Source organism: Hordeum vulgare, chromosome 1H (genome assembly GCF_904849725.1).
Source record: "Hordeum vulgare subsp. vulgare chromosome 1H, MorexV3_pseudomolecules_assembly, whole genome shotgun sequence".
Classification (NCBI taxonomy): Eukaryota; Viridiplantae; Streptophyta; class Magnoliopsida; order Poales; family Poaceae; genus Hordeum; species Hordeum vulgare.
Genome location: NC_058518.1, coordinates 8300942 through 8320734, shown reverse-complemented (window position 1 = coordinate 8320734; position 19793 = coordinate 8300942). Strand labels below are relative to the sequence as shown.

Genomic DNA, 19793 nt, shown 5'->3' with positions numbered 1-19793 from the left:
AGGAAAATGGACATGTGTAGGCTGCTGGTTGGAGCACACACCACAGGCACAGGCAGGTAAGGTTCTTGCACTGTGTAAACTGTGGTGTTTGATTTTTTTTTTTCTTCTCCCCTGTCTTTTTTGTCAAGGGGAACAGTGGTGGCCTTCTGTGGTGAGGAGACTGTAGCAAGTGAGCCTGTTTGTTGCAGCATCTTTCATGGTCACTACTGCTGTACCAATCAGACACCTGGCCTGACCTGAAAGATGGCCATCTCCCCAGTGGAAGCCACCTCATGCATGCATGCCATGCATGCAGTTATTATTCCTTCTCTCTCTATCTCTAGCTCCAGCTCCTGCTCTGGCCCTACACAAAAAAGCAGAGCAGCTCTGCTCACTCCTCTGCTTTGATTCCATTCTCTTCTGTCTTCTCTGCCACCATACATCTTGACTTTTCCACCATAAGGTTTGCCAGGAAGAAACATGCTCTGCTTCCTGCTCTCTGCTTCTTTTTCTTGGCAGCAAAAGGAGAAAAAAAATCCAGCCAAACAAATCCAAGCTACATATCAATGTGGACGCAAAAAGACGCAACCTCTGCTAAATCTCACATACATTTCCCAGCAAAGTTCAGGTCCGGTTGCTGGCTGCTACTTACTCATCCAGTCATCACCAGTTATGTAGTATCAAAAGTTCAGGGAAACAACATTACAGCGAAACAAGGATGGGAGAAGGTTCTGCGGATGCGATGCCACGCTCTAGCGTTGCATGGCATGAGATTCTACAGGTGCCCATGGAAGGCGAAGGCGGCGATGTCGGTGGTGGCGTTCTTCTCTAGCCGAGGTAGGGATCGAACGAGTTCGAGCCCCGCCTCCGGGAGTCAGCTCGCGCCGAGCTGCTTATTGACTGAGCAGCTTGGAGTCGCAGGCCACGATCTTCACCTTGCTCACCTGTTCGGTGATCTCCTCGTTCTTGAACTGCGCGTCAGTTAGAATGAACGTCCAGACGTTGTCGCAGAACCTGTAGGTGTGCAGATGGCCCTGTATACATAGAAAAGGAAGGAACAGGAAATGAGTATTATCCTGACCAAGATTATCACTCTAAGCTAGATGCAGTGAGAACCATGGCAACGAGAAGAAAAAGGTCTGAACTAGAGCTGAATTCGTAGCGACAGCATTAACCTGGTGAATTATCAGTGCAGAACAGATCGAATCACAGATAACTAGAGTCTGAACTACAGCTAAAACAGAGAATAGGCTGTGCAGATGGCCTCGTGCCCAGAAATGGACAGACAATGAGAAGCATCCACAAGTCTGAACTAGAGCTGAATTTCTTAGTGACAGTATTAAAATGCTGGAAATATCCACTCTCCTCCCGCGTCAATGCATACATAAACTAAAAGAGATCCATTAAACAAAGGAGGTTTCCTAGAATGGCAAAGAGTATCTTGGTTTACTGAACCAATTGACGGCTCTACATATTTTTCAACAAAAAATTAACTTGTTTTTGTGGGAACAGTTTCAGCAAATTGACGGGAGATTGATCGATGCCAGGTTCCATCCCTAAATTTGCAACCAAGAATCCAGGTCAACGCCAGATTATACGCACACCGTCAACCCTCTAGAAGAACTCCACTCAAACAGCAACAGGAAGCCAGGAACCAGTTCATGCTCGCGCCCTCTGTGCTCTTATCAACTAGGCCCAGCAACGTATAAAAAAAATGGTAATTATTACGCTTTAGATGTTTTCGAGTACAAAAAACAGGATACAGGCAGCAAACTGTTGCTTGTGGATCAAATGTGAATTCACAATATTTGTTGTAGCACTAGTATGCTGGTCAATTTTAAAATGGAACAGAGACTGTTCTATGTGTTGTTACTTGAAGATTTCATTGATCTGGTTCTCCATATCTGTTACTCACAATCTTACGGTCTCTTACCGACATTTGCAAAACTAAGACCAACAGGATTTTGTATGGCTGGGTCTTATGTGGTGGGATATTGGAGGGTGGAACGTGGCGGAGGTTGTAGTTGTGGCTGATGATAGGGAGAGGTTTGGGCCTCCGGCAAGCCTTGGCTTGGTTGACCCATGACACCCGGGCGGCGCACAGAGGGAGGTAACAGAGTTGATAGGAGAGAATAGGGTTTAGTCAGCTCACTGGGGACCAGCAACACGCCCGGATACCACCTAGCCTGCTCCCTGTTTTGCAATTTCAAGATAATAGTAATATACTATGTACTGCAAAAACTGCCCAAAAGGTGATATTCAGGTCTGACCGCCTTGAGATAAAGAATGCCGTTAGCGGAGTTACAGCTACGTTTTTATTTCATGCCACAAGTGGTATTTGTTCACAAGGTGTTGCAGGAAAATTACCTTTAGTTTCTACAAAAGGACAGGGGACTCCTTTTACAGAAAAAACAAAGTAAATGTGTTACACATAATTGAAAGAAAACAAAATAATTGGTCAATCCATATGATTTTGATCATCCCCGATTTAAGTTAATCAGTTCTCTATCACGTTAAAATACAATGTGGACACCAGGATTCAGTGAAATCCTTTGGCAACTGAAACATGAACGAGGCAGAGCGTCTTCTGGGGTGGCTAGCTAGAGCAGGCTGAAGTGCTCGCAGCCCGCCGACCCGTGTTCGAGGCTCAGCCTCCGAAGGGTTAGTGCCCACCTTTCTTTTTAAAAAGAATGCCACAAAAGGCTAGTCCTGGTTGATCGAGTTTTTTTATGGTGAATCATTAGCCGTCATATCTGATATCAGAATTCGTTTAATGCTATTGCGACAATTTCAGGCAAGCGAAAAATTCTAAAAAAAATCCAACACATGCCACTCCAAATTTGTGCCATAAATGGATTTTTTTTCACACTCCATGTTAACGTTTTGGGTATTGAGAAAACCCAGTAGAACTTGAAATCATGCAAACTTCAGAAGAAGTTGCAAATAAAAGAAAAATAAGAAATAAGTGGCAGCTTCAGAAGGTCCATTTTTAGGTGTAAGCATACATTATGTGAACAGGTTTTGTTATGTATTTTTTTTACACAATGCCAGAGTTCCCCAAATTGTGCGACATCCCTAGAACTCAGAACAACATATGCAAACAGATTCCTCGGGACCTTTGCTTTTATGGCCTTGGAAAAAATTAGCTGTATCTTTAGTAATCAATGAAATCCTTAATGGTGCCTGGTATGGTGAATGATGGCAGGCTATAGTGAACCATGGACAAGACCGAGCGTCTGCTTGGGTGGCTAGCTAGAGCAGGCTGAAGTGCTCGCAGCCTGGCAACCCGTGTTCGAGGCTCAGCCTCCGCAAGGTTTGGTGCTCACCTTTCTTCCTAGCAAAAGATGCCACCAAGGGCTAATCCTTTTTTTTTTTACGGTGAACCATGAACCACAATCGGATATGAGAAGTTATTTGACACTATGTTGATAACTTCATTCATTTTGTTCAAGATCAATCAGGCAAGCAAAAAATCCCAACACAAATCATTTGTGCTACAAATGGGTATTTTCTTCCAAATTCCATGTTAATGCTTTGGATATTGAGAAAAAAACAGTACTATTTGACATCATGTAAATTCAGGTGACTGAAACTATGGCCACAATGAGTAAGTGGTAGCTTCAGAAGATCTTTCTAGATATGAACACATACTATGTCAACAGGTTTTGTTTAGTAAAACAGGATTTTTACACAATTCCAGAGTTTCCCCAAATTGACCGACATCCCAGGCAACAGAACCCAGGCAAGACATATTTCCCAGGACCTTTGCCCTTACGGCCTTGGAAACAGTGAACCACATCTTTAGTAAGCAATATACGTAGCAAGACAAAAAAAAAGTTAAGGCTTGTTTCATTTACAGAGTTCTGCGCAAGCTGAACTGCAGTGCAACTTAGCACCGGTACCACGTGTCGTGTGGATATTGATCGACCGCTCTCTAGAAAAGCAAACATATTTATCATGCCCCAAAAGGTCATAACTTTTTTAGAACCAGACAGACAAATTAATTCACAGCGGCATACAAAAAAAATAATGGGACCACCGAGCAGGCATACGCCGAAATGGCGCGAAAAGATGACAAGTTTTTTTTCTTCCAAAGCACGTACCTTGACAGTAACCTTGCTCTTCACTTGGTTTTCCAGCGCCTCGGTCATAGACTGCACACACGATAAACACAGGCAAGCCATAAATCAAATCATCCGCAAGATAAGGCAAATTATGATGTTCCCCAACCTGAAGGGGAAGAAGGCCAACTGGACGGTAACCGAAGAGAGAATGTGGCAGCAGAGCGGGTAGAGCACCTTGTCGAACTGGACGAGCACTTGGATGGCGAGCTCGGGGCTGAGGGTGCCGCTGGAGACCATCTCGTCGAGCGTCTCGGTGAGGCACATGCCGATGGTGGACCGCCTGTAGAGCTCGAAGGTGGCCATATCGCCTCGCCTGCCGCAAACAAGCACGGTTTCGTCAGATGTTGCATAAGGCTAAGGCTAGTGGTATCAACACCAACAACCAGAGCCGATTCGTTCATGCCATGTGGAACTGTCAACCGCATATATACTCCGTATGAAGAAAAGATCCCCCATTTGATGATCCGATACGAACGAGTAGACTAATTAAGCTGGTAGTGCGTGCGTGCTAGTACTAGGCATGAATCAAATCAACCGGAATCAACGGCCCCTCCCTCCCTCCCGTGCGTCATCTGGCCGGCCGGTTCCTCCGGTATAGATGCAGGTCGGCCGTTCCCCCACCCTACAAGGAACGAAGGATAAAAGATGGTTCTTTTTTCCTTTTCCGGCGCGGTTCCATTTCGTCGCCGTCTCTCTCCCACCGAATCCATGGACGGACGAATCCGCCATGGAACGGCAAGCCCAAGGCGGACCACTCCCCCCACGAATCCCCCCCCCCCCCCCCCATCCCACCGCTCGACGGACGGACGAACCCTAGAAAAAGCAAAGCGGAAGCCCATTCCGGCGGACAGGGCCGATCCCGGACGGACCGGAACCGGGAGGCAGGGCAACACGGCAGGCAGCGGCTTGATCCGCGCGACGGAATCGAAGGGGGGGGCGACGGAGAGGGGAATCAATCACCTGCGGGTCGACGGACGGACGGTCCTGGCGGCGAGATCCGGCGGGGAGCGGAGGAGGTGGGAATGGGTTCGGATCGGGGGAGAAGAGGCCGAGGAGTGGGATGGGGGGGTTCGAAATCGGGAGGCTTTATATGTTTGGAGACGAAATTGGGGGATTATATATAGCAGCCGGATGAGCAGCTCTGCTCTGCTTTATCGCTCTCTCTCTCTCTCTCGTCTCTGCCTCCGGCTCCTGGCTGTGGCTGGTCGGCGCCGGTTGACGCTTCTGCCCCTGGGCCACCGTGGGCCGGGCCGGGCTAGGGCGGGCCGGAGCCACATGACCCAAACACAGAATCGGTGGTCTTGAAGGATCCGAGCAACTTTTTTTTTTTACTTGTGTTGTTGTTTGTGTTCGGGTCTACCGTCCATGAGGTTGTAAGCGGGTCTTGCTATATCTACGGATTATTATCGCTTGGTGGACCACTTTCTCCTACTCCCCTCCGTCCCTTCGTTGGACGACCTCTTCTGGTTGGTCTCGGCCTGGCCCAAGCGTGCTAACGCGGGCGTGCAACTTCGGGATTCTCCCCCACGAGGGCGCGCGGAGGAGTGGCAAACTCTTGTCGTCAAGGACAACCCATATAGGTCGGGTAAAAATAGGGCAATTACCCCATGCCTCGAGAGGACGACGACCTCAAATACTAAATTATATCCCTGTGTTCCTAAATACTTGTAGTTGGAGAGAAGACTAGTTCTCTCTAACTACAAGTATTTAGGTATTAGTTCTCTTCAAGTACAAGTATTTAGGTACTAATTCTCTCCAACTTCAAGTATTTAGGTACATAGAGTACAAGAGAGTACGATACCGTTACACATTTCCCTGAAAGATTATTGAATATATAAAAAAAAAACTCAATTTCAGGAGCGCAAGTTCACGCCACATATCAATAGTGTATATCATACGGGGGGGAAGAATATAACTGAAAAAGTTGAGTTTAATTAGTCATTCCCTAATGAAAATATATGTTAACTAAATCTTTATGCTTACTTTCTTATATGAATAAAATTAGTTGAGAAACGAGCAGGAAATACTGAATATGTTGAATCAAATTTCAAATAACCAAACCATAAGTATGCAAAAGTAGAATTAGCGGTCTTTTGTGTTCTTTGATCACTACAATAACGAGTATTATATTTTGTTTAAAAGTACAATTCATGCACAACTTATTATTCAACCCAACTTGAAAAACACAATTGCCATACTACTTTAGATTTTTCTATAAACATGCTTAGCTAATAATACACCAGAAACCACCATTCACTTTACAAATGGATACCATGATATTCAAAATACATACTTATAAGAGAACACACACATATATGCGCATAAATAAATTAATTTCATGCAACTTTCCAAACTAATTCAAAGCATAACTTTTTTACATCATATAATTTAATATACATTACAATATAGCAAAGAATAGTGTCTCACTTTATTTAACAATTGTACTTTGCTATGATAGCGAACTAATAGAAATTAAACCATTAAGTTTGTAGTATGATGCAACTAATTCAAATAAGTATACAAACTTCGTACAAATTTTGTAATGTCACTACTGGATCCAACCTTATAGAAACGTGCACATAAAATTTTAACCATTAATTTTTCCTCTATCTGATGTTTACATTATTTTGATATTTGATATTTGATATATTACTAAACAAGAAAGAGTAAAATACATTGTTGGTCCTAAAAGTATCCAAGGTGTGTCACCTAGATCCTTATAAAGTTCTAAAATGCACATCTAAGTCCCCCAAAATTATGTGAAGTGGAGGGATCAAACACCCGACCTCCAGCAATTGAACCACTTCGCTTGCCATTGTATTCTCTGTGATTTGTTCTCAAAAATAACAATCTAGTTTAAATAATTATAGTATGTGAATTTTATTTTCTAAAATTTCAACGTGATTTTATTTATAAAAATGTAAATGTTTTTTGAATAACAAACATTTCAGATTTTTATTAAAATGTATTTAAGCTCAAATATTAGCTCAAAACATGAACATGTTTTGCAAAAGAAGGAACAAAATTGAAGATAAGAATTTAAAAAATACATTTTAAGCAAATTTAAGAAATCCCCCGAACAATTGTTCACTCAAAAAAAATTCAAAATAGAAACATTTTTTGAATAACCTGTTTTCTTTTGAAATTGTATAATTTTTTTTGAAATGATGCACATTTGTTTCAAAGCCCAAACATTTATGAAAATTCCTTAATATTTTTTGAATTTGCAAACAAATTTTACATGAATATATCCTAAATTTATAAACATATTGTTTTAGGTTCACAAATTTTGAAACTTGTTCATGAGTTTTATTAAAACATTCATGGTATTTCACAAGATGCTAGCATTTTTTAAAATTATTAATAAATTTTAGGAAAAATATTCACTGAATCCAAAACATTCACAATGTTTGAAAAAATGTTGGTGATTTTTTAAAGCAGGCTCTGAAAATTTTAAAATCTAATTCGCAAGTCTAATAAATAGTTCATTTATTATAAATTTAAGGAATAATTTAAAAATAGCTTGTTCAAGAATTGTGCAGGTGGCGACCAACTCTGGAGAGAGTCCCCAGAAGATCCCGTATAAGCTCAGCGAACTACGCTTTTTTGGCTGTTATATGGGACAAGCCAAAAAACGACCTCAGCAGATCCCCCCAAAAACGGGAGGTCGCAGGGCGCGATGAGGAGCGGAGGAGCGGAGGAGGTCCCTGTTTTTGAATAACAAACATTTCAGATTTTTATTAAAATGTATTTAAGCTCAAATATTAGCTCAAAACATGAACATGTTTTGCAAAAGAAGGAACAAAATTGAAGATAAGAATTTAAAAAATACATTTTAAGCAAATTTAAGAAATCCCCCGAACAATTGTTCACTCAAAAAAAATTCAAAATAGAAACATTTTTTGAATAACCTGTTTTCTTTTGAAATTGTATAATTTTTTTTGAAATGATGCACATTTGTTTCAAAGCCCAAACATTTATGAAAATTCCTTAATATTTTTTGAATTTGCAAACAAATTTTACATGAATATATCCTAAATTTATAAACATATTGTTTTAGGTTCACAAATTTTGAAACTTGTTCATGAGTTTTATTAAAACATTCATGGTATTTCACAAGATGCTAGCATTTTTTAAAATTATTAATAAATTTTAGGAAAAATATTCACTGAATCCAAAACATTCACAATGTTTGAAAAAATGTTGGTGATTTTTTAAAGCAGGCTCTGAAAATTTTAAAATCTAATTCGCAAGTCTAATAAATAGTTCATTTATTATAAATTTAAGGAATAATTTAAAAATAGCTTGTTCAAGAATTGTGCAGGTGGCGACCAACTCTGGAGAGAGTCCCCAGAAGATCCCGTATAAGCTCAGCGAACTACGCTTTTTTGGCTGTTATATGGGACAAGCCAAAAAACGACCTCAGCAGATCCCCCCAAAAACGGGAGGTCGCAGGGCGCGATGAGGAGCGGAGGAGCGGAGGAGGTCCCTGTTTTTGAATAACAAACATTTCAGATTTTTATTAAAATGTATTTAAGCTCAAATATTAGCTCAAAACATGAACATGTTTTGCAAAAGAAGGAACAAAATTGAAGATAAGAATTTAAAAAATACATTTTAAGCAAATTTAAGAAATCCCCCGAACAATTGTTCACTCAAAAAAAATTCAAAATAGAAACATTTTTTGAATAACCTGTTTTCTTTTGAAATTGTATAATTTTTTTGAAATGATGCACATTTGTTTCAAAGCCCAAACATTTATGAAAATTCCTTAATATTTTTTGAATTTGCAAACAAATTTTACATGAATATATCCTAAATTTATAAACATATTGTTTTAGGTTCACAAATTTTGAAACTTGTTCATGAGTTTTATTAAAACATTCATGGTATTTCACAAGATGCTAGCATTTTTTAAAATTATTAATAAATTTTAGAAAAATATTCACTGAATCCAAAACATTCACAATGTTTGAAAAAATGTTGGTGATTTTTTAAAGCAGGCTCTGAAAATTTTAAAATCTAATTCGCAAGTCTAATAAATAGTTCATTTATTATAAATTTAAGGAATAATTTAAAAATAGCTTGTTCAAGAATTGTGCAGGTGGCGACCAACTCTGGAGAGAGTCCCCAGCAGATCCCGTATAAGCTCAGCGAACTACGCTTTTTTGGCTGTTATATGGGACAAGCCAAAAAACGACCTCAGCAGATCCCCCCAAAAACGGGAGGTCGCAGGGCGCGATGAGGAGCGGAGGAGGTCCCTGTTTTTGAATAACAAACATTTCAGATTTTTATTAAAATGTATTTAAGCTCAAATATTAGCTCAAAACATGAACATGTTTTGCAAAAGAAGGAACAAAATTGAAGATAAGAATTTAAAAAATACATTTTAAGCAAATTTAAGAAATCCCCCGAACAATTGTTCACTCAAAAAAAATTCAAAATAGAAACATTTTTTGAATAACCTGTTTTCTTTTGAAATTGTATAATTTTTTTGAAATGATGCACATTTGTTTCAAAGCCCAAACATTTATGAAAATTCCTTAATATTTTTTGAATTTGCAAACAAATTTTACATGAATATATCCTAAATTTATAAACATATTGTTTTAGGTTCACAAATTTTGAAACTTGTTCATGAGTTTTATTAAAACATTCATGGTATTTCACAAGATGCTAGCATTTTTTAAAATTATTAATAAATTTTAGGAAAAATATTCACTGAATCCAAAACATTCACAATGTTTGAAAAAATGTTGGTGATTTTTTAAAGCAGGCTCTGAAAATTTTAAAATCTAATTCGCAAGTCTAATAAATAGTTCATTTATTATAAATTTAAGGAATAATTTAAAAATAGCTTGTTCAAGAATTGTGCAGGTGGCGACCAACTCTGGAGAGAGTCCCCAGAAGATCCCGTATAAGCTCAGCGAACTACGCTTTTTTGGCTGTTATATGGGACAAGCCAAAAAACGACCTCAGCAGATCCCCCAAAAACGGGAGGTCGCAGGGCGCGATGAGGAGCGGAGGAGCGGAGGAGGTCCCTGTTTTTGAATAACAAACATTTCAGATTTTTATTAAAATGTATTTAAGCTCAAATATTAGCTCAAAACATGAACATGTTTTGCAAAAGAAGGAACAAAATTGAAGATAAGAATTTAAAAAATACATTTTAAGCAAATTTAAGAAATCCCCCGAACAATTGTTCACTCAAAAAAAATTCAAAATAGAAACATTTTTTGAATAACCTGTTTTCTTTTGAAATTGTATAATTTTTTTGAAATGATGCACATTTGTTTCAAAGCCCAAACATTTATGAAAATTCCTTAATATTTTTTGAATTTGCAAACAAATTTTACATGAATATATCCTAAATTTATAAACATATTGTTTTAGGTTCACAAATTTTGAAACTTGTTCATGAGTTTTATTAAAACATTCATGGTATTTCACAAGATGCTAGCATTTTTTAAAATTATTAATAAATTTTAGGAAAAATATTCACTGAATCCAAAACATTCACAATGTTTGAAAAAATGTTGGTGATTTTTTAAAGCAGGCTCTGAAAATTTTAAAATCTAATTCGCAAGTCTAATAAATAGTTCATTTATTATAAATTTAAGGAATAATTTAAAAATAGCTTGTTCAAGAATTGTGCAGGTGGCGACCAACTCTGGAGAGAGTCCCCAGCAGATCCCGTATAAGCTCAGCGAACTACGCTTTTTTGGCTGTTATATGGGACAAGCCAAAAAACGACCTCAGCAGATCCCCCAAAAACGGGAGGTCGCAGGGCGCGATGAGGAGCGGAGGAGCGGAGGAGGTCCCTGTTTTTGAATAACAAACATTTCAGATTTTTATTAAAATGTATTTAAGCTCAAATATTAGCTCAAAACATGAACATGTTTTGCAAAAGAAGGAACAAAATTGAAGATAAGAATTTAAAAAATACATTTTAAGCAAATTTAAGAAATCCCCCGAACAATTGTTCACTCAAAAAAAATTCAAAATAGAAACATTTTTTGAATAACCTGTTTTCTTTTGAAATTGTATATTTTTTTTGAAATGATGCACATTTGTTTCAAAGCCCAAACATTTATGAAAATTCCTTAATATTTTTTGAATTTGCAAACAAATTTTACATGAATATATCCTAAATTTATAAACATATTGTTTTAGGTTCACAAATTTTGAAACTTGTTCATGAGTTTTATTAAAACATTCATGGTATTTCACAAGATGCTAGCATTTTTTAAAATTATTAATAAATTTTAGGAAAAATATTCACTGAATCCAAAACATTCACAATGTTTGAAAAAATGTTGGTGATTTTTTAAAGCAGGCTCTGAAAATTTTAAAATCTAATTCGCAAGTCTAATAAATAGTTCATTTATTATAAATTTAAGGAATAATTTAAAAATAGCTTGTTCAAGAATTGTGCAGGTGGCGACCAACTCTGGAGAGAGTCCCCAGCAGATCCCGTATAAGCTCAGCGAACTACGCTTTTTTGGCTGTTATATGGGACAAGCCAAAAAACGACCTCAGCAGATCCCCCAAAAACGGGAGGTCGCAGGGCGCGATGAGGAGCGGAGGAGCGGAGGAGGTCCCTGTTTTTGAATAACAAACATTTCAGATTTTTATTAAAATGTATTTAAGCTCAAATATTAGCTCAAAACATGAACATGTTTTGCAAAAGAAGGAACAAAATTGAAGATAAGAATTTAAAAAATACATTTTAAGCAAATTTAAGAAATCCCCCGAACAATTGTTCACTCAAAAAAAAATTCAAAATAGAAACATTTTTTGAATAACCTGTTTTCTTTTGAAATTGTATATTTTTTTTGAAATGATGCACATTTGTTTCAAAGCCCAAACATTTATGAAAATTCCTTAATATTTTTTGAATTTGCAAACAAATTTTACATGAATATATCCTAAATTTATAAACATATTGTTTTAGGTTCACAAATTTTGAAACTTGTTCATGAGTTTTATTAAAACATTCATGGTATTTCACAAGATGCTAGCATTTTTTAAAATTATTAATAAATTTTAGGAAAAATATTCACTGAATCCAAAACATTCACAATGTTTGAAAAAATGTTGGTGATTTTTTAAAGCAGGCTCTGAAAATTTTAAAATCTAATTCGCAAGTCTAATAAATAGTTCATTTATTATAAATTTAAGGAATAATTTAAAAATAGCTTGTTCAAGAATTGTGCAGGTGGCGACCAACTCTGGAGAGAGTCCCCAGCAGATCCCGTATAAGCTCAGCGAACTACGCTTTTTTGGCTGTTATATGGGACAAGCCAAAAAACGACCTCAGCAGATCCCCCCAAAAACGGGAGGTCGCAGGGCGCGATGAGGAGCGGAGGAGGTAGGAGTGGGTTAGGATCCGGGGAGAGGAATGGGATGGGAGGTTCGAAATCGGGAGGCTCTATATGTTAGGAGATGAAATTGGGGATTATATATAGGGAGGGAGTAGCCGGGTGAGGAGAGGAGCTCTGCTTTATCGCTCTCTACTCTCTGCCTCCGGCTCTTGGCTGTGGCTGGTTGGCACCGGTTGAGGTTCTGTCCCTAGGCCACGGTGACCACCTGTCGTGGGCTGGGCTGGGCCAGGCGGTGCCGGGTTAATATGTAATTTGACCGTGGGGCGGAGTCACATGGGCCAAACAGAAAATCAGCAGTGAAATAAACTTCAAAGAAAAATCATTTTGAATTGTTTTAAGAACATGGTACAAATGCAGACGCTCACGTAGCGCCCTCCTGCCAAGCAAACTTGAGTTTCTAGCCTGTTTTCCCCCAAAAAATGTTATTTCGATCTACTTTTACAAATTTGAATACTTAAAAAATATTAATGAAACATAGACAATAAAAATATTCATCGTATATTTAACCATGCGCATCACGTGTTTAAAATATGTCCAGTGTGTATTAAAAAATCCTACATGTGTGAAAATATTTGCCTTACATTAGAAATATATGCAATGCATAATCAAAATAAGTCCGGTGTGTAGTACGAATATGTTCACCATGCTTTTCAAGTTAATTTAAAACTGAAAATAAAATGGAAAACTGTTTTTTTATTGTTTGACAAAACAGTGAGCCGAGAAAGAAAAAATGAGAGCACAAAAGTAATGATAGCAAAACACGCTAGAAGGTTCCTAAAAAAAATATAAGTGCCCCAACCATGACTCTACTGGGCCAATAGGCCTCGCTGTAGGCATCACTCAGTGCGTGTTTGATCGCCTGCAACTGGTGAATTATCACAGTCGAGGAGAAGATGATCGCAGGAGTATTATCTTGCAACACAATACTCCATCTCGCAACAAGTCTCTTCTTGCAGTTTATTTTTAAATAGGTTTCTTTAACAAATTTATTTATTTGTCCATGTTGGGTGTCTGTGTTTCTTTTACAAATGATTTCTTATATTAAATGAACATTTGTTTTAGCAATATGGTAACGTTTATTCAAAATGTGACCAACATTTTTTTAAAATGCTTGAATATTTTGTTATTTTCAATATTTTTTTAGAGGTACAAGACATTTTAAAACTGCACAAAAAATACACATTGAACAAACATTGTTTGAAAGTGTCATGAAAATAATTTTGGAACGTGTGACCATTTTTTAAAGGTTATTTACATTTTTTCAATGGTTACAATATTTTTTCCACAATTACACGAACATGTTGTAAACATTGCATACAAATCATTTTAAAATTACACTAACATTTTTTTGAAACACGAGAATATTTTTATGAATCATGTGAATGTATTCACATTTATTCAAAATGTTACCAACATATTTTTTGAAATGCGTGAATATTTTGTTAATGTCAATATTTGTTTAGAGGTACAAGTCATATTAAAATTGCACAAAAAAAATTCAATAAACATTGTTTCAAATTGTCCTAATAATAATTTTGGAACGTGTGAACATTTTCTAAAGGTTATTTACATTTTTTGGATGGTATAAAATATTTTTTCAGAATGACACAAACATGTTTTTCTGAAACGCGTGAATTTTTTTAAATGCGAGCAATTAACATTTTAAAAAATACACTAAGATTTAAAAAAAATGGTTTGATGTGGACACTTCCTGAAAGGGAAAAGACTCACACAATCACATATCTCTGCCTAAGCTCTTTTTTCAAACCAATGTGATCATTAACAATTACAATGCTCCAACAGATAACTGCATTACTAGCAATCACACTGTTGATACACTAGTTTACATGGGACTTGAAATAAGAAAAGCAGGACATGATTGCAACTTACATCTTCACCACATTCATAAAATCTCCTTCCAGTTATGCCACCATGGAATGCTACGAATTTCTTGGCTATTTTCTGGTGGTAGCACTCAATAGGGCCTTTCTCTGTTATCTCCACATCAAATTCAAAGTCCGAGTCGTATATGGTTAAGAGGGGCTGGATTGAGTTCAAAAGGAATTGGGAGGAGTGGTCAAATACCCTGGATCCGGTCCAAATCGGATCCAAATCATACCAAATATAAAATACCCAATCTGAAATCCCCAACTAGGCTATCAGACAGAGTACAATGAATGGGCCTTACCTCGTCGTCGAAGTGGACCATGTCGTCGTCACTGCTCTCCTTCGAGTCTGCCCAAGAAGGCATTACATCGGCGATGGGGGCAAGGTTGAGCAGTGGAGACGGCGGCGCAGAAGGGAGAGAGAGGGAGAGAGTGAGGGAGAGGAGTGTGCCACGGTTTTCTTTTTGGGTATCTCCCGACCGGCTCGGTCGGTCGGGGCCGTTAACGACCGTTATCCCCTGTGCCGTCCACCACTAGCCACGTGGCCGCTTTGCCTCGTCAAAACGTGCTCCTTTTTTGTTCAATATTTTTGTCAGGGGGTGCAAAGTAGCACGTTTTATAAAATGATGGTTTTCTAAGAATTATGACACTAAAATAGTGGTTTTATGCATTTTACTCTGGGTGTAGGTCTCTTGTGAACGAAACCAAAGCTCACAACGGATGAAGATTAAACAGCACATCAAAAAATCAAAGCCCAAAAAACTCAACAAAAAAGTCAAACCTAAAAACAGATTATTCAAGGTGACTCTAAACTTTGCAGGCTAGTAAGGGAGTGATGGACTGTTAGAGCATCACTAATAGTATCCTCAAACCCTCAAATCCTTAAAAAATAACTGTTTTTTTATAGTTTGCAAGCAAAAAAACGCGTAGACTAGAACCCCTTAACCCTCAAACCTTCAAAAAAAATTAAGAATCCAACCCTCAAACTCCCTCCCAACCTGTAGAAGTGAGGGTTGGGGAGCGAAAACTACCCTAACCCTCAAATCGTTCCATCATCGCGCAGGAGGAACTTTTCCGTGTCCCCAACCGCCGCCACCATTCCGGCCACCCGCCACCATTCCGGCCGAGCTGCGCGACCGTCGCCGCCGCCGCGCCCCGCCCCCTCGACCTACCCCAGCCTCCCGCACCAGGCCGCCGGCCGCGCTCCGCCCCCGGACCGCCCGCCGCCTCCCGCACCAGGCCGCCCGCCGCGCTCCGCCCCCGGACCGCCCGCCGCCTCCCGCACCAGGCCGCCCGCCGTGCTCCGCCCCCGGACCGCCCGCCGCCTCCCGCACCAGGCCGCCCGCCGCGCTCCGCCCCCGACCGCCCGCCGCCTCCCGCACCAGGCCGCCCGCCGCGCTCCGCCCCCGACCGCCCGCCGCCTCCCGCACCAGGCCGCCCGCCGCGCTCCGCCCCCCGACCGCCCGCCGCCTCCCGCACCAGGCCGCCCGCCGCGCTCCGCCCCCGACCGCCCGCCGCCTCCCGCACCAGGCCGCCCGCCGCGCTCCGCCCCCCGACCGCCCGCCGCCTCCCGCACCAGGCCGCCTGCCGCCTCCCGCAGCCAGAGGCAGGCCGGCCCTAGGCCTCCTCGAGCTCTCCTCGCGGCCGCGCCGCCCCGAGCTCTCCTGTTTTTGCCCCTGTTTTTGTTATAAGGGTTGGATTTGAGGGTTATAGTCTTTGCCCCTGTTTTTGTTATAAGGGTTGGGTTTGAGAGTTATAGTCTTTGCCCCTGTTTTTCAACCCTTAAAAGTGCCAAAAAAAATGCAAATTCTCAACCCTTAAAACTGGTTTGAGGGTTTGAGAGTACTACTAGTGATGCTCTTAGGCCCGTTCAGTGTCACTCCGCTCCCGAAGTGAACAGAGCTGTAGTTCAATTTTTTTAAAGTGAACAAACAGCCGCTCCATAGACTCTAGGAGCCGGTGGATTACCGAACGGGCATTGGCCTCCACTCAATTTTCAGTCCTACCTCTACATGTCCGATACAGTTAAGCTAATTCCCCCAGTCAGCCCATTATCAGGGTGCCCAATCCATCCGGCCCCATCTGTTGTTTTAAAGCATTGTAAAAAAACAAAGCCCATCCAGCCTATTAGGCCAGTTCTCACGTATCAGACTCATGCTACTGCCTAGATCATGCCTATCTACCCCTCAAAAAAAAAGAAGAAAAAAAAAGATCATGCCTATCTGATCGATCAACTCCACCGCTTTGACGCTTCGATTCTGGAGATCAACAAAAGCAGAATACGCGGCGTCGGCAGCTTGACGCTTCGTCTCTGGAGATCTACGCGTCCGCCGTGTGCCTGGCCGGCCGACGCGGCGACGCCACCTCCGCATCAAGACTCGACGTTGCAGTATTCATCCCAAATATCGCTGCGCCCAGCAGCCCAGTTCAGTACTCGTCTCAACTGATTAACATTAGGTTTAGGTCTTTTTAATTTTTGATATGATATTTATTGTTCTGGTTCTCTTGATCTTTTTCGTATCAAATTAAAGAAAATCTTTGCTGCCAACTGGTCCTCAATTTGGTATTGTAGCAGTCACAGTTTGACAATTGACATACTAGTTTGCTGCCCAATTTTTATGATTTGGGGATTTTCTTTGCAATTCAATCAGGGCCTGATTGTGATCCGATTAGCCTGACTAATATGCTGCATATTTACTTTTCTTTGCCTGCTGCTACCAGCATATGAATTTATACAGTATACTCATAGGTTTTCAATGATTGGCAGGGAAGAAGGAAAATAATGGATAAGTACTCCCTCCGTCCCAAAATAAGTGTCTTAAACTTAATACAACTTTGTACTAGCTCTAGTACAAAGTTGAGACAGTTATTTTAGGACGGAGGGAGTACTTGATTAAGAAACCAGCAAATGTCAACCCAAGCAACACCGTCATAGAGAGTTCAGCCCCAAATGCACCAAGAGTTGCAGCACCGGAGACATAATTCTGCTGTCCCTGAACTAATTGACCTCGACAAGCTTCCTCGAGATCCAGCTAAAAGGAAGAGGATGGCAGATTATCACCCCAATCAATGTGACCAGATCAGGAGAAAGTATTGGACTTGGGGACCTCATCAGCCTCGCGGTTTTAATTTTCCATACAAGCTGATTGGGAAGAAGAGGAAGAGTAGGAGGCGATTTAATCCTGATTGGTTTGATCAATACGGTAATTGGATAGAGTACAGCGAGAAGACGGACAAAGCCTATTGCTTATGTTGTTATTTGTTCAGGGACAACGTTAAAGACAACCATCATGGGCATGATGCATTTGTATTACAAGGATGGAACTTTTGGAAGAAGACAGAGAGATTAGTGACTCATGTTGGTGATCGTGATAGCTTTCACAACAGGGCACTCAAGGACTGTTGGCGCGCGATGGTGTGTTCAGCTTATTGGTAGATGAGTGTCGAGATGTTTCCGACAAAGAACAAATGGCAGTAGTTCTCCGGTATGTTGATAAATGTGGGCTGGTCCAAGAAAAGTTTGTCGGGGTTGTTCATGTGGAGGAGACAACAGCTTCTCATCTCAAGTCTTGCATAGATTTCTTATTTTCAAAACTTGGTTTGAGTCTAAAGCAAGTTAGAGCCCAAGGTTACGACGGTGCAAGTAATATGTCGGGTGAGTTTAATGGTTTGCAAGCAAAAATAATGAGTGAGAACAAATCTTCATACTATATACATTGTTTTGCTCATAAACTCAACTTGGTTGTTGTGGCTATTGCGAAGGATATATTTGATGTCGGAGATTTCTTTGATATGATCTCAGTTTTGTTGAATGTTGTGGGAGCATCTTGCAAGAGAAAAGACCAACTTAGAGAACATCATCGAGAAGAATTGAGGAAAGGAATTGGGTGCGGAGAGATTGCTACAGGAACTGGACTAAATCAGGAACTATCACTTCAAAGACCTGGCGACACTCGTTGGAATTCCCATTACAGAACATTGTTAGGTTTGTCAAAGATGTTCTCGTCAGCGGTTAAAGTACTAGAATATGTTGAGAAAGATGGTGTAGATTCCGGAAAGAGGAGGCAAGCTAATGGTCTTCTAAAATATTTCCAAACTTTTGATTCCGCATTCTTCTTACATATGATGATGATGATATTAGCTTTAACAAATGGCCTATCGAAAACCTTATAGAGAAAGGATAAAGACATTGCAAATGCCATTTCTGATGTGGAATCCACTAAGCGGGAACTAGAAAAGCTTAGAACAAATGATGGATGGAATTCTCTTATGGAGAAAGTAACTTGTTTCTGCGAGAGATACGACATCTCAATGCTTGATATGGAAAATGACCATGTGAACCCAAAGAAACCAAGACAGAAGACGCGCATTAACAATGAACACCATTACCGTGTTGATTGTTTTTTTGTTGTTTTGGATCAGTTAGGGAAAGAGTTTCATCATAGATTTAACGAGGTAAATTCTGAATTACTTCGTTGTATGTCCACTTTGAGTCCAAGTGATGTATTTTGTCATTTTGACAAGGAGAAGTTGGTGCAGCTAGCTAGGCTCTATCCCGATGACTTCAATCATAGAGATATGGTGACTATTGAGCATGAACTTTCCCTCTATATAGATAATATACTCCATGATACAAGGTTTGCTAGCCTGGACAGTATTGGTGATTTAGCTAAACTCATGGTTGATACAAGAAAGCATCTGTCCTATCTGTTGGTGTATCGGCTTTTGAAGTTAGCACTAACTCTTCCTGTTGCCACTGCCACGGTAGAGAGATGTTTCTCAGCTATGAAGATTGTGAAGAGCGCTTTGCGTAACAAAATTGGTGATGATTATTTGAGCCATAGCCTCATTTGCTATGTGGAAAAGGGATTGCTGGATACAGCTACTAATGAAGTGATCGTTGATCGTTTCCATAAGATGAAAGGTCGTCGTGGGAGAAATGAAATGTAATTATCTTCAATATCTTACACCTTCTCTATGTTTATCACCTCCATTAGTATTTACATGGCTGATACTATTATATCTTTTCTACTCGCATGTAAGAACAATTATTTTCAATATTCTTATTTTTGCAACCTATTAACTATCTGGATATATATCCTTCTGTTTAAAAAAGTTTGTTCACTCTTCTCATATTGCTATTGGATGGAGTGTTTTATTACTTTGAGCAAACTGCTATCTATGTCACATTTGGACGGTTATAAGCTTCATGTAGTTATGTGCCGGTGATTTTTCTTTCTTAAAAAAATGTTGGTGATTTTTCTACACATGGATTCCCCCGGTCCTTTTTTCCGCTGGGTCCGCCCCTGGTCCTTAGTACCCTAAACTCTGCTAACTGACTCCCGCTATACTACACACGTACACGCAAGCTGACTCCAAATCAGACTCAAGTCTAAGAGCATCTCCAACCGCGCTCCCAA

At 39.9% G+C, this 19793-nt stretch overlaps 1 protein-coding gene and 1 pseudogene across 1 annotated transcript; one reads left to right on the top strand and one right to left on the bottom strand.

Annotated features, from left to right (window-relative positions):
- Positions 1-571: 571 nt before the first annotated feature.
- On the bottom strand, positions 572-5284 carry LOC123438363 (transcription initiation factor IIA subunit 2). Its single transcript, XM_045115775.1, has 4 exons — positions 5064-5284; positions 4278-4416; positions 4083-4133; positions 572-1013 (listed from the first exon to the last, which is right to left on the bottom strand). Exons 2-4 carry the CDS (start codon positions 4404-4406, stop codon positions 873-875), a joined length of 321 nt encoding a protein of 106 aa, XP_044971710.1. The 5' UTR covers positions 4407-4416; positions 5064-5284; the 3' UTR covers positions 572-872.
- A 9410-nt stretch (positions 5285-14694) lies between these two features.
- Positions 14695-19323, top strand: LOC123395134 (annotated as a pseudogene).
- Positions 19324-19793: the final 470 nt, after the last annotated feature.